Source organism: Pezoporus occidentalis, unplaced genomic scaffold (assembly GCF_034315485.1).
Source record: "Pezoporus occidentalis ecotype Australia unplaced genomic scaffold, CSIRO_AGI_Poc_V1 ctg245, whole genome shotgun sequence".
NCBI lineage: Eukaryota > Metazoa > Chordata > Aves > Psittaciformes > Psittacidae > Pezoporus > Pezoporus occidentalis.
The window spans coordinates 600919-628745 of record NW_026914340.1 but is presented as its reverse complement, the minus strand read 5'-3'; the positions used below and the strand labels follow the sequence as shown (position 1 = coordinate 628745).

Below are 27827 nucleotides of genomic sequence, written 5' to 3'. Positions count from 1 at the left end.
TTCAGCCTCGCCAGGAGCTCAGCTTGTGTAGTGGTGACTGTAAACCCGGCATCCCTGCGCTAGGGTACCTTGCTCTCCAGCCGGCGGGCGACCGAGCGCAGTCTGCGAGCGGCTGCCGCACACACCCGGTTGGTCTGGTCCCAGCCCTCCGTGCTTGCCCCGGTGTTAACGGGCACGGCCCCGGCGCCGCCCGGCCGCGCTCTCCCCGCCGAGCCCGCTACGAGGAGCGGCGGGGCCGGCGCAGGCGGCCGGGAGAGGGCGCGCAAGGGCCGCAGCTGAGCTCCGCCCCTCTCCCGCCCTCCGGCGCCGTCCGGGCGCTCGCGAGGGGCCGGCGGGGTCGCGCCGCTGCCTGCGCGGCTGAGTCTCGGCTCCACCGGGCCCGCGGCTGCTGCTGCTCCTTCGGCTCCCGGCGGCGGAGCCCTGCTCAGGTGAGCGGGGAGCGGGGTCCCCTCTCCGTTCCCCTCGGTCTCGGGTCGGCGGGAGCAGCCGGGGGACGGCCCTGGCCCGCTTCCTCCCCACCGGGCCCGGGCCGTGCTGAGCCCTCGGCCCAGGGGCCTCCCGGCGGGGCCCGGCAGCGCGGCGGCCTGAGGGGCGCTGGTTGGCGGCCGCCGGGGTCCGGGTGTCGTGGCCGTGCTCCGTCTCCCCACAGGGAGGCGGCCGGCGGGTGCGCTGGGAGCAGCAACCAGCTCGATGCTGCTGCCGGCCTGGGAAATGCGCCTCTACGGGCTCCTCGCCGTGGGCTCGCACCTCTACGCGTTCTACGAGGCGCACCGAGCGTCCCGAGGTAAGCCCGTGACGGGGGTGCGCGCTCCGGCGCTCGCTGGAGTCGTTCTCCGAGTTGGGGTCTGCTTTGGTGCCCTGCACGGAGCGCCCGTGCTCCTCCTGCCTGCCAGCCAGCCCTGTGCGAGGAAGCAACGGCAGCAGCCATGTGCCAGCGGGGCGGAGAGCCTGGTCCTAGGGCTCTTGGCAAGGGTGTCGGGGGAGAGGGGGGCTCAGAGCCTCGTCTGTGCAGCTTTGGGGTCGGTTTGTTTCCAGACACCTGCGTGTGCCTTGAGTAATTTCTTGGTAGCTGCTCTAGTGGTTTTGGTTCGGTGGGGCTGTGTTGTGCGGGGTGGGGGTAAACAAGTTATGTAGAGTTTCCATGTGAAAAGCAGCTGTGTTCTAGCCCGTTGGTATTTTAAGGTGGTATTACCTGGTAGGAGTATAGCTAGTTAGAGAGCCTCGTTAGGGAAATGGGTATTGCCCGCTGTTCGGGTTTAATCAGCCAGGTGTTCTACGTTAATGACCCTAGCTGCCTCTCAGAAAAGCTGAAGGGAAGAACAGGAGTGCCGGAAAGGCAGGGCCCTGAAGGAGGTGCTGGGTACAGGGCTCTGCACCCACCCATGGCAACAGGCTGCATGCGGGTGGGTTCCGGAGGTGGCTTCTCAGAGCAGCTTAGCCCTGCTCTGCTGTACTGGTCAGTGGCAGGTTTGTGCGTCCCTTCTGCTCTGCTGGGAGAAACCAGGTAGCCCTTAAAGAGGGGAAATGAGGATTAGCACAGGTCCCGTGTGGCCAGGGGCAAGCATAGTTGTGAGCAGTTCAGTGCCTTTGCTGCAGGGCAGAGCCATGGCTTGGTTGGGCAGCTCACCTGGTGAGTGGTGACATGGTGAAGTGCTTCAGTGCCTCCATCAGTGGAGGCCTTTCGGGAGCGTGCAGCAGAGGCCACAGCCCTGACCGTCACATTAGGTGAGCCTTGGGTGACATGGTGTGGTGTGCCGGGTCCCTGCCCATGGCAGGGGGTGGAACTGGATGATCTTAAGGTCCTTTCCAACCCAAACTGTTCTGTGATTCTCCCTGCTCTGGCTGCTGTGTCCTTAGCAAAGGTTTACTCTTCTCTGCAGAGTATGAAGCTGCGATGGACACGGAGTTTGGGCTGGAACCAGGGACTCTCTTTCGGGGCCTCAAAAAGGTAGGATGGGTGACAGGTAACAGCATCTTTTATTTTGTGGCAGCAAACACATGTCTCCATGTTTTCTGCTCACCTGAGCTTCTGATCTAGCTTCAGAGCTTGTAGTAACTGTGCAGATATGGGTGTTCATAGTCAGTTTCAGTCTGTGTCTCCTGAGGAACTTACCAGGTGTGTCTAGATCTGAAAACCACAACCCAAGTTTGGCTCCTTGACCCCTGCACTAAGCATTTCTCCTTTGTTAATTACTGAATAACCTTCTGGTTTGCTCTTTGGCCTTAAAAACTATCGTCCCCTTTGGGGTTTCCTGCAGCCTTTCCCTCTTTTTCCTCTCGCTGGGTGTTCTGGATAACATCGGCTTAAGATCAGTGAACACACGTTTTCCTCTTGCTCGGTCTGTAGTACAGCATAGAGGAGAACAGATTTGTGAGGCATACAGGCTTAAAGAAACATGGTTGGTATAAAAAAAACACCCCAAACTAATAAGAAAGCCAAAAAGCAACCTCACCATGTGCTTTTGACCTCACATCCTTCTGAAATAGTGCTGGTACATGTTACTAATATTGAGAATGATTTGCACAAGACCAGGCACGCACAGCTGTGGAAGTATTTTGGTGTTCAGGCCCTGGTGAGGGACCCTTCACATGTGCTCTCAAGGAAGCCATAAAGCCCTTGTGGAGATGCACTTTTGGTGGGGCTTTGTATAGGACACAAGGCCACCAGCTGATCCCTCTTAAACAATGTAGATAAACCCCCCATGTCGCAGGAACCTGCAGCTGACCTCACTTCATGTGATCCCACCTGGGCTTTGTTGAACTGGGGAGCGAAACTCCTCTTCCAGCAAGGTGCCTTTTCAGCCAAGTTGAAATAAATGCAAGTTCCTGGCTAAACTTTGCACGGCTTCAGTGTAGCTCAAAATGTGTTTGTTTTGTTTTTTTTCCTGTGTACATGGAAAAGAGAGTCCTAACATTAAAAGGATGGGAGCAAGCAAAGACCTGACTTTGTTGGCTTTGAAGAGATGACGCAGATCAGTGGTAGCACACTGTAATTTGTTGTTTCCTGAGAAGCTTTCTAATGAGGAACCCAAGTGAGGCCCTGCTGGACAGGAAGACTTGAGGACCCTTGCTGCAGCCTGCATCTCTGTGCACTCACCAGCCTGTTCCCCATGTCCTGGGGAGGATGTGTGTGCGGGGGGTGCCTGTCTTTGTAGTTAGAAAACTCCCTGGCATCTGGGAGCGGCAAGGCAGTGATTACTGGTCAGGTTCGTCACCAACTGAGGGGCTTAGGAGTTGTGACACCACCTAAAGCTCTTTCTCTGCATTTCACACCATTGGAAGTCAGAATGATGCTGTCAGAGCTCACTGCTGTAAGTGATCCAGTTGGATTGCTGAAGTGACGTTCTGCCGATGCGGAGGTCTGTGGTGTTGGGTAATGGACCTAGTGTGTAGGTGTTTCCTGTAAGAACATGCTTTTAGGGCCAGATACACACAGTGACCGGTTCCCTTGGTGCCCCAGGACCCCCTGGACTTCGAGTGGAGCTACTGGATCGAATGGGGAAGGGAACGTATACTGTGGCTTCTGGCTGGTCACCTGCTGGTATCACAAGTGTCCAGGCTCTTGGTGGAGAAGGTATGTAAGGAGTGTCTACGCAGCAGGGGGTTTCTGTGGGTTTCGGTTTACTTGGGCATGGGAAATGTGGCACTGAGCCCACCGAGTGTGGAAAATCCCATTCTGGGGGGTGAATTGTGTGAGTGCGTCTGTGATGATGTTCAGGTGAGCGCGTTGCCTCAGTGTCTGGAGACGTGAGCCTCCAGCCCATGAAAACCTGTGCTTTGTTGTGAGCCGTTAACCAGTGTCATTTGACCTCTGCACCAAAGAAGGTGGTAGGTATTCCTTTCCAAGACTGTGAGGTGATGACTGCTTGGGTTTTGGCATGGCTGCTCAATGAATGTATGATTGTGAGAAGTGACTGGCATGTGGTATCCCACTTGCTGGTCTGGGGAAGGAAAGGAGGAACTCGTGTTCTCCTCCAGATCAGGGAGACTCTCGATTTCATACACGCTGCTACAGAAACCCCTTCTGTGTATCCCCATCCTTTATGGGTTCCCTATATGGCTTCCCAGGCAAGCGTTGGAATCGCCGTCCCTGGAGGTGTTCATACGAGGCCCTCAGTGCCATAGGTTAGTGGTGATCTTGGCAGTGCTGGGGAGTGGTTGGACTGGATGAGCTTAAAGGGCTTTTCCAACCCAACTGACTATGATTCTATGTTTGTTCTTAACCTTGTTGACTGCATTTGTTTCCACTGTCGACCCTGTGTAGGACAGCCCAGATACTGAGGGGTTGGTTGGTTGTTTTTCATTAGAAATAATCAAACTAAAACCTGTTCATTTTTCTTTAACAGTATAAACCATGGTGCTTGATGGTTTATGGAATGGCTGCCTGCTGGTTGCTACTGGGAATCAAGGGCTTTGCTGTCATCCTGTTGCATACAACCATTTCGTTTGCTGTGGCTCAGTTTCAGCTGTCGGTCCTGACGTGGTTGTGCTCCCTTACCCTGCTATCCACCTTACGTATACCAGCTGTGGAAGAAGCCAAGGTAATGAGAGAGGGACTGATTAAGCATTGAATTAATTATGGTGGTGGGTGCCCACTATGGCAGCTCTGGTTTTGACAAAGTACTGGTTTTATTTCTCAGTCATGCTGGTCAGTGCATTGAGATGAAGTATGTGTAAGTGGTGTTCAGCAGAGCTGATGTATGACAGTGCTTTACTAGTGCTCTAGTAAATGCATCTCCAGTTCTTTGAAGCTGTAATTGTACCAGTTTAAGGTGCTAGCTTTTGGGTTTGTATCCTTAGTCAAGCAAAAGGTTCAGTAACATCTTTCCAGCCTTGAGCTTTCTCAGGAGTGACTGATTCTTTTCGGATCTGAACTGCAGCCTTTGGCTTCAGCCCTAGCAGTCCCTTTGCTGACAGCAGTGCTGCCAGCTGGTTTGGGTATTGTAGTACTGGGCCAAATCTGAGGGAGATAATGCCGTTCCTGTAAGAATAGGTCTCCTGCTATCACAATTATGCACAACCTAATATGTTACTGAAATGAAACTGTTGGCTCTTTATGCTGGTGGCAGTAGCTCTGGAGGCCCCCTTTCTCCATCAGTTCCATCCCTCCGGTGCTGCTTGTTCATGTGTTAATGCTCACTTCAGATGCTTGTGCCAACTGCTGTTAGATGTAGTTGCTTCCTGCTGCTGGTGACCCTGAAAGGGAGGATCTGGGTGGCCATCGCTGTCCAGCCATACAGAAATCCCAGACTTGCCCCATCAGGTTCTGGCTTTATTTTGTGTTGCAGAGGAAGTGGTACGACACTGAGAATGAGTATTACCTGCTGCTCTTCACCCTGTCTGTCCGCTGCCTCTTCTGCACTAGCTTCAGCCTGGAGTACTGCTGGCATGGACCTGCCCAGAAGTCATCCCACTCGTTCCTCTGGATGCTGGCATATGTCTTTTATTACCCCACCTTCCACAACGGGCCCCTTATGAATTTTGATGAATTCAGTAAGCAGGTAACAGAGCTTTTTTACATCACAGTTACTGATTTTTAGTGCGTCTGTGCCTCGAGTGAATTGGGTGAAGAACTATTGGAAGTGGATGGTGATCTCTTTCCAGCTGCCAAATCTAGATGCAGACCCCATGCTTTGAGGAATAGATTAAAGCATGATAGGGTGATCTTGAGAGATTCTAATACCGATCACGAGAATGTTAGGTAGGCAGGTTCATCCAGTTTTCCATGAGATGCTCTTTTATCGGTGTGTTTTGTAATGCAGTTTACTGGTAAGCCTGAGTTTCTGTTTATTTTCTGGTTTCCTACTTGACAGAAATTGATGCAGATGAGACTTTCAGACAGAAGGTGTTCCCAGTGTTCCTCTTTATCTGTTGTCCTTTTAAGTGTTGAAGTACGCTGCATGCGAAAGGGAAGGCCATAGTTGGAAACCAGTCTTGGGTATTCACGCTTGTATGGCAGCCATGGCCCAATGAACTCACTTTGGGCTGGTAACTAACATATTTAGTCAGCATATGTTGTCCAAAGTGTTTATATCTAGTGCTTGGTTGGAGGGGGGTATGTTAGACTCCAGTGTTAGAGAAGGTGGAAAGAAAGCCAAGCAGCTTTTCCTGGCTGGCTGATAAGTTTCCCCTATCAGAATGTGATAGCTGTTTCTGTCTGAAATAGTTTTCCCCTCAATGAGGTACTTTGGAAACAGAAAAAACCTCCAGAAAAGGAGTTTTCAGTCCTGCCCATTTTGACTTCAGTACAGACATCTCTAACTGCTGCTGTAATAGCTTTCCTCCTTACTGATGGTTTGAAAGATCTCAGTTTTTACTTGGACTCCTTGGAGGTTAAGAATTGTTTGGGTGTCTAAAGCTGTCTTCAGCATGGTTTTGAAAATACAAAATCACGTTCTAGGAACGACTTTGAGTGTAGCACTGGGAATTCAACCGTCTCCTGGGTATCAACTTGAGGACGAACCTTCCTCCCCAAGTTCTGCTTTACAGGATGTTTTTTTGTCCAACATCAGACTTATCCCTTCAACCAGGGACCCAGTGACACACGTTGTTAGAGTCTTCAAATGCTCATAATTCTAGCTTGCAGCTGCTGGGCTGGATTTTTGTTTGCCTCTCCTCAGTTAGGCAGAAGAAGGTAACATCGTCAGCAGCATCTGGCTGTTAACTCTGAAACAGGTTCTAGAGCCTCAGAAAGCTGCTGGTTTATGTTGGGAGTTCCTGAGTTTCCCATCTTGGTGGTGTGAAAACAGCTGATGATTACTTGGAAGGCTTTTCTTCAGGCTAAATGAGGTGGTTAGCATGTTAAAATGTGAAAGACTGACCTAACTTACTGAACGTCTTCTCCTAGGGCCTTGCAGGCTGCTTTTCAAGCCTGATTTTACATGACGAGGGAAAACCCCACATTTCCGTGTTGTTTAATGTTTTCCTGGTTTTCTTGCACACTTGAGTAAGAAGTGGAATCACCACCTGTGATGTGTGACCTCCCCTTCGAAGACAGGCTGAGAACACTGGGGCTGTTCAGCCTGGAGAAGAGAAGCTGCTTGGAGACCTCAGAGCAGCTTCCAGTGTCTGAAGGGGGCTGCAAGGATGCTGGGGAGGGACTCTTCAGCAGGGACTGCAGCCACAGGACAAGGGGTGATGGGTTCAGACTGAAACAGGGCGAGTTCAGGTTAGATCTAAGGCAGAAGCTCTTCCCTGGCACAGGGTGCCCAGAGAAGCTGTGGCTGCCCCATCCCTGGCAGTGTTAAAGGCCAGGTTGGACTGAGCCTTGGGTGATACCATCTAGTGTGAGGTGTCCTTGCTCACCGGACATTGGTTGATCTTAAGGTCCTTTCCAACTCAAAGCATTCTGTGATGTCTGTAGCTAACATCACTGGGATAAAGTGGATGAGCACACATGCACAGTAATAGATGTACAAAACGTGAATAAGTTTTTAGGCAATCCTATGTTTCTCTTGTTTGAGCATATTCTGTTTTATTGTGGAAAGAGGGTAAAAGCATGTCAGTGTGTTTACTATAGTTTGGGACATCGTAAGAAACCTGCCAGCCGCAAACTTTTTCTTACCTGATGTTTAACTTGTGGTTAACTGCCATTTGCTCAGCACATCATATAGGTCTGGCAGATCTTGGCAATGCTACAGGAGAAGAATGGAGAGCTGTCCTGAAATCAGTCCCATGTAGCGAGTAGAAGTTGGAGCTACTTTAAGAGCCAGCAGTTAATTGTTTGTGTTCTGGTAGGGCTGCTGCTTGGAAAACCTTCTCCTTCATAGCTGTGTTTTCTTTAAGCTTCTTTTGATCATCTCTAAAGATTGATGAAGTCACAGGAGCTAAAAAGCATCTCGTGTCTGGATCCTATCCATGTTAACAGCACTTGGCCTTTCCTGTAAGTTAGGTGCAGTTTATGGCCATGTGTGATCTCTTGATTTCTGCAGCGTACTGAGATTGAGAATGGAGAGGTCAGGTCAGGAATTAGCAAATGGCACTGTCAGGTGGTCCCCTTGGGAATGAACAGCAAATGAAATTTAATCAAGTTCTCGGAGGTTGGTATGTGAGTACCACAGTTACGTGCCATATCACCTCTCTGGGTTTCTTTTTCAGATGAGGAGCCAAGAAGCCTTCAGTTTGAAGACCAATCTTAGGATCTTAATGGTGGGCGTGATGCGTATTTTCTTTTGGTGGTGCCTGGCTGAGCTGATGATTCACCTCATGTATATCCATGCTCTCTGCAGCAGTGCTCCTCCTTTGGAAGCTGCATCATACTGGGCCTTGGGTGAGTACAGAAACAGCAGCAGAAATCTTCTTTCCCCCCCCTGCTTCGAGACCCCCAGTCTACTTCTCTCGTGTCCCTCTGTTGGAACTTAGGAATAGTACATTATGGCCAGTCACTGTCAGAAAGGCAGTCTTCTGGACTTCATGTAGCATGTAGATCCTCTGAGAAGCTTATGGTTAAACTGACTGAGCTGCTTCCTAAATTAAAAACCATTCTGTATATTTTCCAACCTAAAGTGTGCTTCAAAACTTTGGTCTAAAGTGGTTTCCCATAGAACTGGACACTTAAAAGAGTTTTGGTATAGGGATGGAGGAGGGCAGATGTTAGGAACTAAAGTGTTTATTGGCCTCCTTCTGTTTGATGCTTCAGCTCTGTATTCATATTGAAAGATAAAATGACAGCACTCGTGAAAAGAGCAGGGAGAAGGAATTGCTCTTTCCCTGCTTCACTTCGCCCACTTCTGTCCCCTCCCACCTCTCTGGTGTTTCATTAAAATGCCCAACTGTGATGGGAACTAAAATGAGCACTGATAAATGTAACTGGAAAGGGAAAGGGCTTAGAGTGCTCCATAGATGTAGGTTAACCCATAAGCGACTGTTGCACGTGGTTAGTTTGATTCCCCCCCCCCCGCTATCACAGAATAGTTTGGGTTGGAAAGGACCTTAAAGCTCATCCAGTTCCAACCCCCTGCCACAGGCAGGGACCCCTTCCACTAGAGCAGCTTGCTCCAAGCCCCTGTGTCCAACCTGGCCTTGAACACTGCCAGGGATGGGGCAGCCACAGCTTCTCTGGGCACCCTGTGCCAGCGCCTCAGCACCCTCCTCACAGGGAAAGGCTTTTCTTTGGATCACCAGGTAGGAGGAACCAAAGTGGAGAAACCCCAGGCCTTAAAACTGTGTTCTGAAAAAGCCTTGGTGATTGCTGAATAGAGCGAGGCGCCTCTTCCTGTACCAGCAAGTACCAGGAGCTGATACCAACACTGTATGGTCCTGGCAAACATTCATTGCACATCATGTATGATGATCAGTGTGTGTTGGAGGGCACTTGTGGATTGGACTTTGGTCAGCAGAGGGCAATGTGCGCACTCTGTGTATGCATACACAATCTATATTTGTGTATTTATATATATATATATATATATATGTAAAAAAAAAGAGCAAGAGCAGATGGAGAGCAGAAAGTGAGAGGTTTGCCTCTATGGTTTATTCTACCCCTCCTAACTCAGTCACTGTATAGAAAGTGGATTCTGAGTTTTCATCCCCTATTCTAAATGTCAGGGAATTGATGAGTTAAATCTGTTAGCTCCTGGTGTTGTCTGTATGTCTGACAGAAAGCTGGCCACTGGATAAGGCAGGCAAGGCTGCAGAATTAGGGACAGAGCATTCTGGCTTTGGTGTTACTGGCAGATCTCTCCTTCCCTTCAAGGCTACCAGGGTTGATGTTAAGGGGGGGAGTAATTTTCCAGGCAGTAGCTAAGTAGGCTGTGTGTTTATTTATTTGAAAGCAATTAAAATGCATTTTGAACAAATGATTAGGAAAGGCTGAGATGCCTCAAAGCAACAGGTGATGAAAGACAGTGTTTGAGTAAGTCTGGACTCTGAAACCGCCTGATTAAAATATGATCATTTGAATTAGTCCTCTGGGGGATCGATCCCTGCTCTTCAAAGTGTGACCCTGCTCTAGGTGAGCTTTGTCTTTTTAGCAGTGAAAGCCCGTGGTTAAAATACACTGCAAGTGAGAGTGAGGCGGAATTTGTCACTTCTGACAGGGTGTTCTCTGCAGGTTTTGCCACAATGATTATACGGGTCTCAGACTCAAACCAGTGACAGGCCACTTGCTTTAGGGAGCCACTGATATGGGAGTAAGGATACTGGTATGGGTTTCTTTTCTGTTGATCCTTACCTGATCCTTACGGATCTTCCCATGCTTCTATGGCAGTTCTTGTGCACAGCCAAACACACCCCTCTGTTACCTTGCATTCTCTCTTATTAAAACCTATTGCATCAGATAGCTGAGTCTTGAGACCAAGGAAGCAGCTTGTTGTTGACTGGGGAGGATTAACCACATGGTACATCAGCCTTTCTGTGCTGCTGGGCTTGCTGTTCATTTTGGGTTTCTTATTTAACTACAGCAGCTTCAAAGCAGCACGGAGCATCCACTTACCCTGTGATCCCTGGCTGCCCCCATAGCCTGGGAAGCTTAGGTGTGAGGCTGTTGTGCAGTCAGCCCTAACTGGGGAGACTAGAACTGCTCCTGCATTTTCTTCTGGGGTGTCTTTGACCAATGGGCAATAAATGCCAGCGGTGTGGGTAAGGACAGCAGTGCTGTGAGATCCTGCTCTCAGCAGCTCGAGGGTAATGATGGTCAGTCTATCTACACCTCAGAAGTGGGAAGCTGTCCTGTGTTCCGCAGCACTTTGTCTGGTGTACCTGTGAGGTGAGACAGCAAAGAAGTAAAATCCCAAACCCTGACTGAGTTGCAGTGCATGTTTAAAAATGTCATTGCACAATGTTATTTATGGCTGAATTTACCTAAAGAAACATTACTGAGCGCACACAGGGATAAAAGGAAGAAGAAACAGTACCTGGGAGAATGCGTTACCCAGCAGTAAGAGAAGTATTTTCTCTTGTGTAAAAGGAGTTGGGAAGAGAGGTTCTAGAAGCAGCAATATACAAAACAGTGCGTGGGTGGCTTTGAAGCCTGTGTATTTAGCTGCAACAGAGGTGCAAGCTGCCCTCAATATCCCTGTTTGCGTGCGTTAGCTACTGTTGGTACAGTCTGTGAATTATATGGTCGGTTTTTAAACTTTCCTTTTCAAACTTGGGTCCTTTTGCAACCAAACCAAGTACCTTCTTAGGTCAGATGTTCAGATTCTTCTGTTCTCCGTGCCCTTTAGAAGCCAGTACCCGAGTCGCTATAAGCGTGCTCTTACCCTATAGGTTATGTTACCTCATTCCTTCCAGTTCACTTGCAGAGGCCCAGTTTTGTATGTTCTCCTGCTCTTCTGAATTTGAGCATGTCAAAGGCAGTGCAGAGTTTCTCCTTTTTGAGAGGAAGGCCCCTTCTGTCCAGGTAACCCCGCTGGGCTGTGTGCTTTTGGGTTACCATGGTGTCTGAAAGGCTCAGGGGGCTCTGTAGCTTTGCTTCCCCCTTTGCTTGTTGAATATCCCCCTTGTCTCTTTATTGGCTATGTAGTGTGGGTAGGTGAAGCCTGTCCCTTGAATAAACCGATGGAAGAACTGCTGTGATTGAAGTATCTGTGCAATGTCTTTAATTGCTGTTATGTATAGGTTATATTGGGAAGTGGCAAGTTTCAAGGTCATTAACTGGGTGATAAGCATGTTGGGAATTGTGAACAGAAGGGTATCTGTAGTTCATGTCAAGGTAGAACCTTCAGTTCTCTCCTGGTCATATCTTTTCCTGGATTACTCCTCTCCCTGTGTTTCCTAACCTGGCAGCGGTCAGTAAGGACAGTTTATGTGGATCAAGGAGCTAGGAAAGTACATGGTTAGTGGCCTCCTCTGAGAGAGACCAGGTTGCATCCTCTGCGTATTGATCCTTTAATGAGTAGGGAAGCATCATATTGCACCGTGGCCCCTGGAGTTTGAGGGGTTTCAGTCAAAACTGTTTTTTGTCCATAATATGGGAAAAAAACCCCAAACTGGCTGCATCCACATCTTCCATGGGCTAAATACTGTAGAAAAACATGGTCATGGAATACTAGAAGCAATCTGTTGGTTTGTTTGTTTGTTTGTTTTTCATCCTGCAAGATAATGATGGGGAGACTGATAAAATATTTGGCATCTTGATGTCAGTTGAAAACTGGAAACACAAACGTGACTCGGAAAGCTTAGTAAGATTTTTATTCCCTAAGCCACTGGGTAGTTCACTGCTTTATACAAAGAAGTGTGTGTGTGTGTGTGTGTGAATGGTTTATAAGCATTCCTGCAGGCTAAACTTCCAGTATTGGCTCCTTTTCTTTTACTCATGTGCTGTAGCTTAACCCCAGATGGCAACAGAGCACCACGTAGTTGCTCAGTCAGTCTTTTGATAGGACTGGGGAGAGAATCAGAAGGGTAAAAGAGAGAAAACTTGTGGTTGAGTTAAAGACAGTGTAACAGGTAAAGCAAAAGCCATAGTGCATGGAATTAATCCCCCCCCTTCCCCAGGGCAGGCAGGTGTTCAGCCATCCCCAGGACAGCAGGGCTCCATCACATGCAAGTGTAACCTGGGAAGACAAATGCCATCGCTCTGAGCATCCCCTCTTCCTGCTTCCCCATCTCTATATGCTGAGCATGGCCACAAATTCTGGGCTGTTTTAAATGTCTTTATCTCCCAGACTTGTGCCATGTGCCAGGAACCCTTCTGAAATGTCTGTTTGTCTCCGAGATGAGTGTTCTTGATGAGCCCGCCCTGGTCCTTGGTAGAAACAAGCATCTGCGATCATTAATGCCATAGGGTCAGTGTAGCTGCGGAAGCGGTAGGTTTGTCCTGCTGTGCTCATCATAAAGTTGCCTGCTAAGGCACAAGTCTTGCCCATGAGTTTTGGTGATGGTAATGGACAGAAAAATGCCAAGTGTGGTTTCTAATACCTGGATCCAAATCGTCTGTCAGTTACTTAGGAGAATGTTCTGCTTGAGAGCCCCTGTCCAAGGCAGAGTTTTGAGAATGTGGAAGCTAAAGCTAATAATAATAATGCTGCTATGCTGTGGATATGCTGACTTTTAATTACTCTTGAAGCAAAGCCCTGTGAAAGTTGCAAAATGCAGCTTTGCAGTAAACGTATGGAAGGTAAAACTGTGAAGGCCAATAGAAAAAGGCCAATTCATACAGCATAGGAAAATGTAGAACGTTCTAAGGGTTTGCAAGATGACAGACTGAAAATACCCGTTTCTGTACAAGTTGGTTAATTTAGTCTGGGATGTCAGCTTCGCTGCTGAAGTGCACAGGTTTAAGATTGTACCAGTGTTTTAACTTGGTTTTGTTTTTATCCCTTAAAACATTTCAGCTACAAATTAACCCTGAGTGCTTTGAATTAATTTATTCTGGGGAAAAGAGAGCATATATGTAGAATTTCTTCCCTCACAGGTATTTTTAATATACACTTGCCATAGTCTGTTTCTAATTAAAGGTGCTGCTTCTGTGCAAGTTCTTGTAAAGCTTGAAATTCATAGGATCCCAGAGTGGTTTGGGTTGGAAGGGACCTTAAAGCTCATCCAGTTCCAATTCCCTGCCCCGGGCAGGGACCCCTTCCACTAGAGCAGCTTGCTCCAAGCCGCTGTGTCCAACCTGGCCTCGAGCACTGCCAGGGATGGGGCAGCCACAGCTCCTCTGGGCACCCTGTGCCAGCGCCTCAGCACCCTCACAGGGAAGAGCTTCTGCCTTAGATCTAACCTGAACTTGCCCTGTTTCACTTTGAACCCATCACCCCTTGTCCTGTCACTGCAGTCCCTGATGAAGAGTCCCTCTCCAGCATTTACGTACAGTGATGAAAGACTCCAGGTTCTCAAATACAAAGTTATAATAGGTAAGTTTAAGAAAAAAAAGAAAACAACTGAAAACCAACCATCTCTATTAACATACACCCAAGTTGTCATGACCATTCCCTAGCAGACAGCTTAATACCACTGGTATCTTAAATACATGTAGGCATCACATCACATCACAGGTCATTACCTGGCAGGCAGTAGCTACTCTGTGTGTGGCAATTCTAAGACTCACAACAGTGAGGGTGCCTATCAAAATATGTAGGCTAAGTCCTTATTGGTCTTCAACTCATGCCAGCTGTGTGAGAGTTCTGGCCACACATGGAAAATTAAGGGCAAAATTCCAGCATCATAACAGCCGGGCTGCCTTGGCAACAGGCAGACTTTAACCCTTCCTGCGTACCTGAGATGTTCCAGCTGCTTTGCATTTGCTCCCTTGCAGCCCAGAAGTGCACTGCTTCACCTGAGCTTGAAACATGGAGCACAAAGGGAAATTTACCATCAGGGCTCAAGTTCTCAAACACCCAATATCACAGAATTTGGTCTTCAGTGCTCAAGTCGCTCTATTAATGCCCCATCCCTGGCAGTGTTCAAGGCCAGGTTGGACGCAGGGGCTTGGAGCAAGCTGCTCCAGTGGAAGGTGTCCTTGCCCGTGGCAGGGAATTGGAACCGGATGAGCTTTAAGGTCCCTTCCAACGCAAACCAGTCTGGAGTGCTGTGATTTTTCTCAGGTCTCAAGAGAGTGGTAGTCTGTTCCTGTAAATCTCATTCCATCGTGCACAGCCAAAGGGGTTTTGGATTTTACCGGTGCACAGACAGCTGTGATCTTCATAATTGGTTTGTGTGGGTGTCAGCATTCCGCTCTCCAATGAAATTTGTCAGAAGAGAAATGAGAAACTGAATTGAGATGGGAATTAAAGCAGAAAGTTGGCTGTGTAGATGATTTAGCAGTAATCTAATGTGTGGCTAATTGGCTGGTATCCAAATTGTGCTTCTGATTGATGGTTTTCCTCTGGGAAGAATGCTACTGAATACTAGATGGCTGCTTCCCTGCAGGAAACCACCATGAGCTTCATGTCTAGGTGTTTTGTTCTAACATCAGTTTTCATCTTGCATGGCACAGATGTTTCTTATTGTGCGCATGGATCATGATATTAAACGTAAAAACGTTGTATTGTAGTAGCAAAATGCTGGCCCTGCTTAGGATGGTGGGAGTTTTGCAATTTGCAGTATTAGTGCCGAGGTTTCACCCTAGGTTGTTATATATATGGCATGAATTTTTAATGCTTAGCTTTTGGGTGGCATCCATAGTGTACCCATGAGTCAGCAGAATGCAAAAGGGATGCTTTGCCAGCGAAAATCAGAGCAGACTATTTAAGTGATCACGGCCTTGGACTGCTGGAGTCAGATTGAAAGCTGTGTCCCCAAGGAGGGGCTGCTGGGCAGTTCTAAAATCACATTAAACATCTGAGGAACTGCACTCAAATCACTGGTTGGTAGTGTCAGGGAGGGAAAGCAAAATACTGGAAAGGAGGTTTAACGATTGCATTTTACAAGTTTGGGGTTGTTTTTTTTGCTCTTCCAAGCTGTAACAATTTTACTTCCCCTCCTTTGGGATTAGATTTAAGTGATGTCAGCTGTCAGCTGGAAAAGCTCCCCAAAATCAGTGGCACTTTAGGAGTGGGCTCTCCCCGGTTTCAATAAAGGTGTTGGCCGCTGCTTTATATGGATTTTTTTTCATATGATTTATTGGTGAAATACCATTTTATTCAGCAGAAAACATTTAGAGTGTTAATATGAGTCACTGTTATTTATGTGTTTTATGGTTGTTACTCTTCTGAGAGGAATACCTCTGAGAGTAGCCAGTATGGTTTTCATCTCACACCTGTGCAAGATGCTGTGTTTTGGGCCATGTCCTGGGGTTAAGCTGTGGGCAAACACACTGCCAAAACTTCCTTTGGCAATCGGGCAGCTAAAGCACCTCAAGGAGTCCTTTGTCTTGGGGTTTAAAACCTGGTACGTGCCTCAAGCATTCTGCCAAGTGGAGTAACAGTCTTCTATGCTTCAGCTGGAGCAGGAGGGGTCTTGTAGGGGGTGTTTTGGGGGACACAGATAATCCTGATGGTGCATGAGATGGGTGCGGAGCAGGTCAGGATAAGCTGCAAAGATACCTGTGCGGGAAGAGCAAGTGGAGCATGGTTGGTTGGAGTTACTTGCAGAGATAACATTTATCCCCATGCCTGCTTTGGTACGTTCTGATTGTTAGCTCAGCATAAGTCACTGTTTGTTTTTCACAGCAATAAATAACCACACAGGCCAAAGAATTTTGAAGGTGGAGCTACAGGTGCTTACTTACTCCTTCATATTGGGATGATGGTACTGTTCTGTGTGTGCTTGTGTCCTGTAGCTGTTGCAAAAGTAGGTATTGTATATCCCATCACCTCATGATGCTTGCTTTAGGGCTTGGAAGTAACTCAGTATTAACAGGTTTTAAAACAATTTCAGAGCTTGGTTAAGGCATGATGTTGACATTATTATGTTGTTTTAGGTGGCCTGGCTTTAGCTCAAGTGCTGTTTTTTTATGTGAAGTACCTGGTTCTGTACGGTGTTCCTGCCCTCCTCCTTCAAATGGATGGACTCAAACCCCCAGCTCTGCCTTGCTGTGTGAGCCTGATGCACAGCTTCACTAAAATGTGGAGGTAAGTCATTATTGCTTTTCAGACAGCTTATTGCTGGTCTGTGGCAGCGAGGAAGTAAGAACATGCCTGTGTGTTGTCATGGTCGCGTACATGCTGGCTTTCATGTCCTTGTGCTTTTTCCCCCTCACCCCCGTGATTCATCTGTAGCACTTTCTAAATGAACTTCAGTTTGAGGGTTACTCTCTTGCCACTGTGGAGGGTAGGGGCAAGCATTCCTTTCAGCATTTTCACCCTCTTAGTTGTTAGAACTACTTAGCTTCACTAACATAGCAATTATTTTTTCCAGGTGCCTCTTAAATGGTTCGTTTTCTGAGTCTTGGTCTAAACCCCACTTTCCAGCTAGGTACCCTTCCAGAGAAGGAAAAGAAATGCTTGATTAATCACCCTATGAGGAAAGCTGTAGTTGTAACCCTTCAATATGTAGAGTCATGAAGCAGACAAAGTCTTCAACACATTAAAAATACTATGAACAGTAGTAATTGTTTCTAACGTAGGGTGAACTTCAGGATCCCCTTTGGTTTGAAAGGGTTTCAGCACAGTATTTCTCAAAAAGAAGTGCCAGTTTTAGACCTTATGCTTGCTTTAAATCGGTGTTCACTGCAGTTGTTTCCCTGAAAACTGTCTCCCAGGTGGATCCTGCTTGGTGTTTAGCCTGTGTGTAACAGTGGATTCAGTTGACGTCTCCCCTCTGCTGTTTTCCTCTGCACTGTCTCTGATGCTTTCAGTCCGTGGGATGCAGTGCCTCAGACTTCTAGAAACATTGCCTAAAATGATTTAGACTCGTCAGCTTTTTAGTGCAGAGACCTCTCTTGTGCTGTGTTGGATGCAGAGCCTCGCACAGTGGTGCTTACCCTGCTTGGTTCCCGACTGCTTTGCAGTATGAATAAAGCTTTTTCATGTTAGTCATGAAACCAGCAGGCCTGCTATTACCAGAGCTTTATTGGATGAAATTTTAATTTTGCTTTCAGCTTGAAGCTGGTTGTAACAAGAAGGTTTTATAGTTTCTGCAGTTGGCAACTGTGGATATGCGGTATTCAAATGCAGCAGGAGCAGAGTGCAGAAACCAGATGAACTGTTGACAATTATTTGAGCTACTAACAAATAGAATCACAGAATCGTTAGGGTTGGAAAGGATCTTAAGATCACCAAGTTCCACCCCCCCTGCCATGGGCAGGGACGCCTCCCACAAAACCATGCCACCCAAGGCCTTGTCCAACCTTGTCTCGAACACTGCCAGGGATGGAGCATTCACAACCTCCCTGGGCAACCCATTCCAGTGCCTCACCACCCTTACAGGAAAGAATTTCCTCCTTATATCCAGTCTAAACTTCCCCTGTTTCAGTTTGAACCCGTTACCCCTTGTCCTATGGCTGCAGTCCCTAATGAAGAGTCCCTCCCCAGCATCCCTGTAGGCCCCCTTCAGATACTGGAAGCTGCTATGAGGTCTCCACGCAGCCTTCTCTTCTCCAGGCTGAACAGCCCCAACTTCCTCAGCCTGGCTCCATACAGGAGGTGCTCCAGTCCCCTGAGCATCGTCTTGGCCCTTCTCTGGACTTGTTCTGACAGTTCCATGTCCTTTTTACATTGAGGACACCAGACCTGCACAGGTGTTGGTCTAAATTCTCTTTCAGAGTTTGAACTGAACTTACGACCTACAGAGTTAATACAGAAATCTTTGGTTTTTACCAGCTTCTCTCTTGAGAGCAGCATCTCTTGACCTGCTGGCCCTTGCAAGCAGAGCTGTAAACAGTGGTTTTTTCCTCCTCTCCAAGCAATCTGGGTCTTGCTCTGGAGGTGCCAAATGAAACTGCACTTCAGCACGAATCCTAATGACGCTGTTGTGTCAGGTACTTGTAACACCATCAAAAAGTGCCCTGTGCCTGCAAAGGTGGGTGGTGAATCACAGTAAAAACATTGGGTTTTCTTTAAAAAACGATTCATAATGCTAAAGAAAATTGAAACTAGGGTCTAAGGAGAGAGTTCAGTTAGATTTTTTTCCAGAAGGAAAAAATTCAGCTGCAGATATTCACCATTTACCCAAGTACTCCATTCATATATGTATCTGGAATCCTTGTAGCCCCCTTCAGACACTGGAAGCCGCTCTGAGGTCTCCACACAGCTTCTCTTCTCCAGGCTGAACAGCCCCAGTGTTCTCAGCCTGTCTCATACGGGAGGTGCTGCAGCCCCTGAGCATCCTCGTGGCCTCCTCTGGACTTGCTCCAACAGCTCCATGTCCTCCTTATGCTGAGGACACCAGCACTGGATTTGTTTAATTTGAAGGTTTAACAAATCAGTTCGTGTTCAGCTGACTTGGTTTCTTGCTCTCAAGGCTGTGTGGATACTAGAATTTCCTATGGCTGATAGTGAATTCGGGGTCATTGGCCATTATCTGAGTAATCTCACATAGCTTGCCCTCTGAATCCCTGAATTACAATGCCCTTATGCCTTTACAGTTAAACTCTTTGATCGCTGCTTCCCAGGGGCTTTGCAGTCTTTTTATGTGTTTTGATATGTGATATAGGAATGTCAGTGTTGAAAGTGGGAATAGCCTTTGTTTCTATCCCATATGGATGTCTGAACAGGACAGGAAGTGTGAAAATGATGGGTTTAGTATAAAAGCAAGCAAAAAGTGGTGCAAGTCAGTCGTTTGTGTTGTGACACCTTACGAACTCTGTTTCCTTCCTTAAAGTGCTAAATAATTATTTTTGTATTTTGTGAATATGTGGACTTTTAAGTGAATGATCCCAACTTTACCAGAGGCCGTCAGATTTAAATGTCGGTAATCCAGTGCCTAGTTTTCAGCTGGCAGGCTGAGGAGATTTGCATCAGGCTTTGTTTCCAGGTAGCCTGGTAAAGCTTATTAAAGGCTCCTTGGGTCAGGTTGGGAGTTCCACCCCAGGGGAGCGATGCAATGAGCCGTGACATGGAGTGCACCACTGGTACCTCCTGGCTGGTCCTGGGGAGGCTGCTCGCAGAAGAGTGCTTGGGCGTGCTTGGCTTGCTGCTACCCTTCCTGCTCGTGTCTGCTTTAGGGTCCTATTAGGTTACTATCAGAAACGGGGTATTGTGCTAGCAGCTAGGCTTTTGGAAGGCCCAGTGTTGTGCTTTTTGTGTGGCAAAGTTATTAGTAATGCAGATTTTGAAGGGGAGAAGGTAGCCTGGAGAGACAGACAACATCAATGTCATAATGTAAGGAAGGCAAATGCACTGCTAAGGAGTCTTCCACCACCACCTGGTGCCCTTTGAGCGTAACAGCAAAGCTTTTGATCTCATGCGTCCACACCACTGTGTATACTATAGACACTGTCTATAACCACTACATGCTGACATCTTTCACTATGTGATATTGCAGATAGAAGACCTTTCATTCTGCAAGGTAAGAAAAGGACCATAGTGTGTCTAAAGTATCTCTAGAGCTGAAAAGCAAAGCAGGTAATGGGAATAACGAAGCAGGTACTCTGCCTCTCTGGTGGTGGTACTAAACAGCAAAGCAGATTGTGTCCATTCAAACTTAAAAGTAACAGGCTTTAATTAAAAAGGAGTTATCAGCTTTATAGTGGATTCTGCCTAATTTGCATTTTATTTAATCAAGACAGTCTCTTGAGTTGCAAAATCATCAATCTTACTTACTGTCTGAAGACAAATAGAGGAATTGAATGTATTACTGTGATTCCTTTTACCAGGATATCATTATCTTGCTAAATCTGCAGCTGCATATCTAGTAAATGCCTGATAAATGTATTACTGTTCAAAAGCTTGATTATGGCTGTGAAAAGGAGTTTCTGAGCTCCTGGTTTCCAGAGAGGGCAGCAGTTCCGTGACACACCGCCTCAGAGGTTTTAATGTCTGCTTCATCTTAATTCATGAGGAATTAAAACTTGGGTGGTGTTACCGAGGCTAAAAGCAAGGGAATGAATCATGAGAGAGCAACCAGTGGTGTTGGGGGCTTGTAAGTGCTTCTGAAGAGTTAGCCAAGGCTGATGTCTGGCATACAGTTTATCGGGTGTGTGTGCAGGGAGCTAGAGCTGTGTAGTGCAGCTGGAAATTGTCCTGCTCCTGCTGACACTTGCGAATTGGTTCAACATGGAAAAACATCCTGGTGTAAGAATCAAGGTGTGGGAAGTACAGAAACAGTTGCTAGCACCTAACTAAATCCTGTGTCAGTGGGGACATCTCGCCAAGTGACTTTGGCAGTGCATTCCACAAAGAAACTTGTCACTTCACGCATTAGGACAACGTTTAGCACAGTTGCTGTTTATGGCGGGGGGGGGGGAATCATGCTTCCATTTGTAGGTGTCTGTACTATGTTAGGGAGTGTAGTGAGCGCTCTCCTGCAGGGGTGTTGGACGCATTGATCGGATGGGTTTTGACGTGGTATGGGAGCAGCATGGTGTAAGAAACTGGTTATCTCTGGTCATAGATTGATAGGGAATGTGCAGGAGCACAGCTCCTTCTTGCCCTTCCACCTTGACATTTGTGCATTCCCAAGTATCTTATAGAACCCCAGCCTAGTTTGGGTTGGAAGGGACCTTAAACCTCACCCAGGTCCAACCCCCTGCCACGGGCAGGGACACCTTCCACTCGAGCAGCTTGCTCCAAGCCCCTGTGTCCAGCCTGGCCTTGAACACTGCCAGGGATGGGGCAGCCACAGCTTCTCTGGGCACCCTGTGCCAGCGCCTCAGCACCCTCACAGGGAAGAGCTTCTGCCTTAGATCTAACCTGAACTTGCCCTGTTTCAGTCTGAACCCATCACCCCTTGTCCTATGACTGCAGTCCCTGATGAAGAGTCCCTCTCCAGCATCCCTTATAGGCTCTCTTCAGAAACTGGAAGCTGCTCTGAGGTCTCCACGCAGCTTCTCTTCTCCAGGCTGAACAGCCCCAATGTTCTCAGCCTGTCTCCATATGGGAGGTGCTGCAGCCCCTGAGCATCCTCGTGGGCATTCCTCATGGATTATCCCAGAATGATTTGGAGGCAAGTGTGCTGGGGACAAATGAGGGTAAACCTGCATGTGTTTCATATAGGTTAGCCTCAGCAGGGGCGGAGGTTCTTCAGGGAGGCAGTAAGAAGCAGTATTTGAAAAGTGGATTTCATAGGGAACAGAATTTCATGCAGAATAAAGCAAATGGAGTTGAAGAAATGCTGCCGGATAAAAAGGAAATAGTGCAGTGATGGAGAAGATCTGGCTGTTTCCAGCTTCCCTGCTGTAAGTTCCAGATTCCACCTCCTATTTAGCACGCCCATTCTTGACCAGACAGGAACCTGACATAAGTCAACGCTCCCATTTTCTCACACGTTACTGGGTGGGCTGGCAGGGCTGTACGTTGCACCTACAGACATGACTTAAATGAATGCAGTGCGAGTTTATTCATGTGATTGAGTTTGCTAAGTTCTGGTGATGTCGAAAACTGGTGTGGGTTTGGTCTGACAGAAACTGCAGCTTGAGATGGGGGAGAGAGGGGTGGCCATGAGGGGTAGGGGCAGCAGCTGTAGAGTGTGGGCCGCTATGGGGGGAAGATGAGGGGTGGCTGCGAGGGGAGATGATGAGGGGAGATCTTGAGGGGGGATCAGTTTGCCCTCAGTGCCGTGGGTCAGTGATGAGCTTGGCAGTGCTGGGGTAATGGATGGGTTTGGTGATCTGAAAGGTCCTTTCCAACCCAGCTGGTTCTATGATTCTGTGATTTCTGGTTTACCTGCCTCGCTACTGCAAGAGTACTGCTTCCGTTCTCTGAGAAAAGCCGTCTCTGTGCAGGGTCTCGGTGAATTGCTTCAAGTTATGGATTAGAATTTTGCCTTGGGCTAATCGCATTCCCAGCCATAACAGTGCCATAAAGATACAGTCTCCTCTGCCCCTGTTCCTTCCTCCTCCTCCTCCTTTTTGTCTACCTTCTCCGTTGTTCTTGGAACCCCCCCTCCCTCTGGAAACAGTTCCTTGTCTCTGTCTGTCAGAAAGGACCATATGAGGCATTCTCCTTTCCTTTCAGGTTCTTTCCTAGGAAAAGACAAGCCTGATACTGATGTTATGAGTGAGTGTGAGCACAAGAGATCAGTGTGGCCACACGGAGTAACGGTAGAACGAGGGATAGCAGCAAAACCTCACCGTCAATTATTTCTGGCTTAAACACTCGGTACCGTTTGCATCTAATTGCCTAGGCTTAGTCTGTGGTCAGGACTGGAGCAGGTTTTTAAACGAGGAAAATGGATTTTCTGATCTGTAGGGGAAAAAAGTAATTATTTAAGTTCATTGACACCTGTGCTCCGTGCGGTCTCAGCCTGATTTGTCACGTATATTGCTGCTTTGGGATCCTGATGTTTTGCATTGGAATAAGTAATTTAGGGAGTTATTAAATACATCAAGATGGGTAAGCTGCCGAAAGGCTTTTTGTTGTAAGATATCATGAAGGAAATTCAGGATCAGAAATAGTGCTTGTGTCAGTGCTTGGTTTGGGAATCTCCTCTCCTGAAGTTCCCAGATAGCCCAAGTTAACACGGGCTCTATTGTCAAACCATAACCATGCAACCCCCATGTCCGGGCAGGATGGCACCCCTGCCTCTGGGCTCAGGAGAAAGTGCCTTTCCAACTTCAGGGGGTTCTACTCTTAAACTGCTGTAGAAAGCTCTTGCTTTCTGTTTGAGTATCGTGATGCTCTTTTGCTGTGGTGTTTCTGCTTTAGTTGATGGATGATCTGAAATTCGAGAGAGCAGATTTTCTCTCTGATTTTTCTCCTTCCTATGAGTTTAGTTCCCCGATTACATGCTAGTAATAACAGCAAATTGCTGTCATGCAACCTGCCATTTGGAGGCAATTACAGGGGAAAAGTGAAGGATGCTAAATGATGGGTCATAAACTTGTTCCCGTGGCAGGTATCCTCAGGAGTCAGTTTAGTTACAAGTCCTCGAGAAATTAGCACATAGAAAGGGGCAGTGAAGGCAGTGAGAAGGAAATCGACATCTCCATGGCAGCGTGAAGAAGGGATTGGGTGCAACGGCACATCTGAATCTGTGGCTCAGATTTGCTGCTCACGTGGCTGTGGAAGGGGTTGTGACGGTACCAACAGTTATAGGAGGACCTTTACTGGGGTCCTGTGCCTGGAGAGATGATGCTATCTGGGATCAGAGCGGGGATGCTGAGCCAAGCCTACCTGTGCAGTGAACAGAGAGTCTCATTTTCAAGTGCTATAAACGATCTAGCAGTCAGCTTCAACAGGATCGGGTATTTTGAGGTGATTTGTCTTGTATCTGTCCTATAGTTCTAGATACTGTGTTTTTGAAAGCTTTCTACTCCGTGCCTCCGGTGGGACTTGCCCAACAGCTGGAACTGAGACACAAGGAAAGGAAGGAAGGACAGGCTTATGCATGTTTTCCTTTCCTCTGGAGACCAAGTGTCACTTCTGGTGTATTTTCAGCCTTCATTTTCAAATAAACAATTGTCCAGTGTGTTTCAGACAGTGTAAAACAAAAGTGTCTCTTAATGCTCTAGCTTCTCACTGGTCTTAATTGTAGAAAATGTTAGTGCTGCAACATCTCTATTTAAAAATCGGAAGATCCGGAGGCACTTTCCCCCCACCCTATATTTGTAGGCGATGTCTTTAATCTAAAAAACCAATTCCAAGATGATAGCTGAATTAAACAGAATTACATCCACAGTGTTGAAATGGCCTGGTGCTCATGAGTAAGGGGAAATAGTACTGAAATCTTAATAATACAAGAAATCAGAATTGCTAAAGCTTGCAGAAGTCCAAATACATCAATGCCCATGAGCCATGTTAAGCCTTCTCTTGCAGATTTTAGCTCCCTGAAACTGTAAGATCTGAGCTGTGTCCTGTCTGGGCGAGGGCACTGAATCGGGTCCCTAATCCGTAGTAAAAATAGCATGCTTAAGAACAGTTTCCTCAAGTAAAACTTGTGGTTTTACATGTATTTGTGGATTATGTACTTTGAAAAACTGAAAGAATACTAGTTTTCATTCTTGAGAAGCTTGTTACATGGTCTTTGAAGACGCTGGGTGAGAGTCTCAGAAAGGAAAGGGATCTTTGTTTCCATCTCTTGGTATGTAAGGACAAGGGTTGGATTAAGATGGGTCTTGCTATATGTCCTTGCCATCTACAACCCCTGTTTAAATGTTACACCTGCTTGCCAGTGTGAGAATACTTAAGCTCCTTGCCCAAAATCTGGGCATTTAATTGCGGAATTAGTGCATGGCTTTTTTCAGTTGTGGAGTACATGTTTCCAAGTTGAAAAATAACGCTTTTCCTGATTTCCTTGTTATCTTTTTTCTTAACTATTGTGATGCTTAAAACTGAGCATTGATGTGTGACACATTATTTGTAGCTAACAGGTCACCCGAATGTATGACAGGCCCTGTAGTTCTGGACTGGTTAGTCATTTTCTCATTGCTAGAGACAAAAGGTTTAACTGCTTTTGACATCAGCCGAATCAGTGTATGCTACAGTTCTTATCTACTGTACAGCTCAATTTGCTGGTTAGATTAAAGCTTTAAAAGGCTCCTTAAATCTCTTCAGTACGCTCTTTTTAGTATAAAAAGAGGCAATAATGAGGCACCCTAATCCTTCTTGGGTCTAAATTGCATAATCATTGGGAATTTATTTGTGTAGCGACTGCTTTGTTACCGTAATGTGCAATTGCTGGGCTTTTTTAACACACCAGCTAAGCCCACCTGCTGCTGATCACCCATGAAGCCCGTTCTTCACAGCGTTCGACGTGAGCTCTGCATAGACAGAAACTATAACTGCTGCTCCCGTTTGGCAAACAGCACTCTGCCTGCTTGCAGTCACTGTAGAAAAAGAGTAATGGCTGTTAATAAACTCCCTTGTTCTGTTTGAGGTAAGGATAGGGATCTTACAGTAATTGGGCAGTCATACTGCGTTGCGAGAATCTTACTCGAGGAAGAGTGAAGGAGAACTTGCGCTATGGGAGTTTGCCACTAATGGGCCTTAGGTTTCATCAGCTCTCCATGAGCTACCACTGGAGTCTGAAGAATCAGGGAAGGTGTAAAATTAAAGTAATACTTCTTCTGAAGGGTTCTAGGAGACATTAACAGACTACAAAGGAGATTTGCTCTGTCCTAAAACGTGTCTGCTGAACTGTATCGCCAAGATCCAGTGTGGTGGGCAGGTGAGAAGCAGAGTTAGTTTTGTTGTCTTAAAGCCTCCTAAGTAGGCAGACCCGGGTCTGCTGTTAACACTGGCAATGACTGATGCCTGCTTAAAGTTCTGCTTGTCTCTCTGGCTGAGAGATCGTGAGGGGGGGGGGGGGAGTGACTGCCTAGAATCATTAAAACTCCCCTCAGGCTTTCTGATATAATAGGAATTGTGTGTTTAAATTGAGATGAAGCCACAAAAGATACTAGAGCATGGATCCAGTTTGTAGGCTGGAGGCCACTAGCCGTTCGTGAAGTCTTTTTATGCGGTCCACAGAAGAGCTTTCTCCTTGCAGCTATCTTATTGCAGGCTATTTTTGCCATGCAGGTCTCCAGCCTGAGCTCCCAGCTAATAACTGAAACTGCACAAATGAAGTTTTGGGACTTACTATCTTTTCTGCTTGGAGTTGAAGGTCTCTCTGACAAGCTGTATACCAGAGTTGGACTGTATCCTTCATTCTGCATGCTGTCCGCAGTCAGTGCAGGTATTTCTGCTTCCACTGAAACCAGGGTTTTTGCCTGGTCAGGGTTTCATTGTGGCTTTCCACCATTCTCATGAGTAAGGGAAGCCCTAGCTTCTCCCTGTGATGCTATGCAGCAGTTATTTTGCAAGTAAAAGGTTTAGGGTTTGCCCTGATCAACCTGGAAGTAATCCCATACTTCGCAAAAAGAGTGCTTTGTAAGTAAGGTGAATGTTTATGCATCAGCTGTATGGGTGCTGAGGAGCCATACAGCACATGCTGCACGCAGTAGCAGCTTTGGTTGTCCTGCTAATGGAGGAAACCAGAAGGCACTTGGTACTTTCGAATCATTCCAGGGAAGACCGGAACAGAAATTCCACGTGTTTTTTATCTAAGCAGGAAGTGTTAAAATTTTAGTAAGTCCTTAAGCAAGTGTCAAAGAATATGATAGATCTCTTCATGTATATACAAGTTCTGCTTATTATTGCTGTAACAAGAAGTTGCTTGTCAAAGATGCGGTATAAAAGTATTTGACAGTCTTCATATTTTTCTTTCAAATAACATAGATGTATCTTTTTTACTCTTAGCTGTCTTTTTACCTTGAGATAAGAGCAAGCTGCTACTACGAGTTTGCTGCTTGGCAGATGGTTCAAACTTAAAACCTAATCTTGTAAAGAAAGGACAGTCCATTAAAGCTTGAGAACTAGGATCAAGCAGGTTCTTAAGATCTTGATGTTGAAAAGCCCATTGAATTCATTTAAACGGGATTTTTCTCGTTGGGATGAGCCAGAGTTTGCATCACTGTATGTTGCATTGTAAGAATGGAGATGTTTTTGGTTTTGCGTAGAAAATGACGGGATTTGTTGCTGTTTATCTTGAAAGAATGCCAAAAGAGCTCCCTATATATATATATATATATATATATATATATATTTGTTCCTGATTCCAACACCGTGTCAGTGGGCAGACTGTAAAATCTGGATGTGGGTGGAATTCACCAAGGTTCTTACATGAATTTGGAAGGCTGAAGTGAAAAATGAGAGCTCCGAGAACAGGCTTGTATGTGGCAGGAGTGCCCAGAAAATGTTGCAATGTGACTTTCAAGGCTTGGGGTCCAAAAGTATATTCCATAGCGTGGGTAACGGATGCATCCAAACAAGTTGCTGTGTTGGATTGGATCTCCCTTTTCATCATGCATCCTCCCATCTTTGTTTTAATATCTAACAGCACTAAACAGTCTGGGCTCTTTACATGAATGTTTTCAGTTTGCTTGTTGTATTTATTTCTACTATAACATGTCCTCTGTGACATTTTAATTGTTGCTTTTCTATTTTAAGTTGTGCATCTGCTTTCTAAGTAGTGTATCCTAGCGTGGTGGCAGCGATCCTGTTGAAGAAGGGTGCTGATGGTCACTGAAGAGACAGTGAAGGTGCAGGTTTCAAGCAGACTTGCAGAAAGCAGGTTGTCTGAGTCAATGGAAGCTATAAAGTGTCAACACTGCCTTCTAAAAAGATGGATGGCTCTCCCAGTTCTTTAATAATGAAGATGATAATGAATCAATTGGTAGCAGTCACTGCTTGAGAAATACTTACTGTGCTTGGTAGGCACGGGCCTCTATGGGATTTGCTTTAGCAAGTTTTATGGTTCATTGAGACATTAAATAATAGCACTTAGAAAACCAGCATATAGACTTTGCTATCTGCTTTCCCTGTAGTAACCTTACTCTTCAGGCAAGACGCTGAACCGCGTTTTTA

At 46.7% G+C, this 27827-nt stretch overlaps 1 protein-coding gene across 2 annotated transcripts in view; it reads left to right on the top strand.

Annotated features, from left to right (window-relative positions):
• The first annotated feature begins 390 nt into the window (after positions 1-390).
• HHAT (hedgehog acyltransferase) overlaps positions 391-27827 on the top strand; it is a 138064-nt gene continuing 110627 nt past the window's right edge. For both annotated transcript variants that reach the window (XM_062622693.1, XM_062622691.1), the window contains exons 1-8: positions 391-428; positions 650-784; positions 1881-1948; positions 3461-3574; positions 4347-4541; positions 5289-5501; positions 8098-8269; positions 16304-16454. In XM_062622693.1, the coding sequence (XP_062478677.1) occupies positions 691-784; positions 1881-1948; positions 3461-3574; positions 4347-4541; positions 5289-5501; positions 8098-8269; positions 16304-16454 (1007 nt within the window). In that variant the 5' untranslated portion in view covers positions 391-428; positions 650-690. The remainder of the gene's footprint in view (positions 429-649; positions 785-1880; positions 1949-3460; positions 3575-4346; positions 4542-5288; positions 5502-8097; positions 8270-16303; positions 16455-27827) is intronic.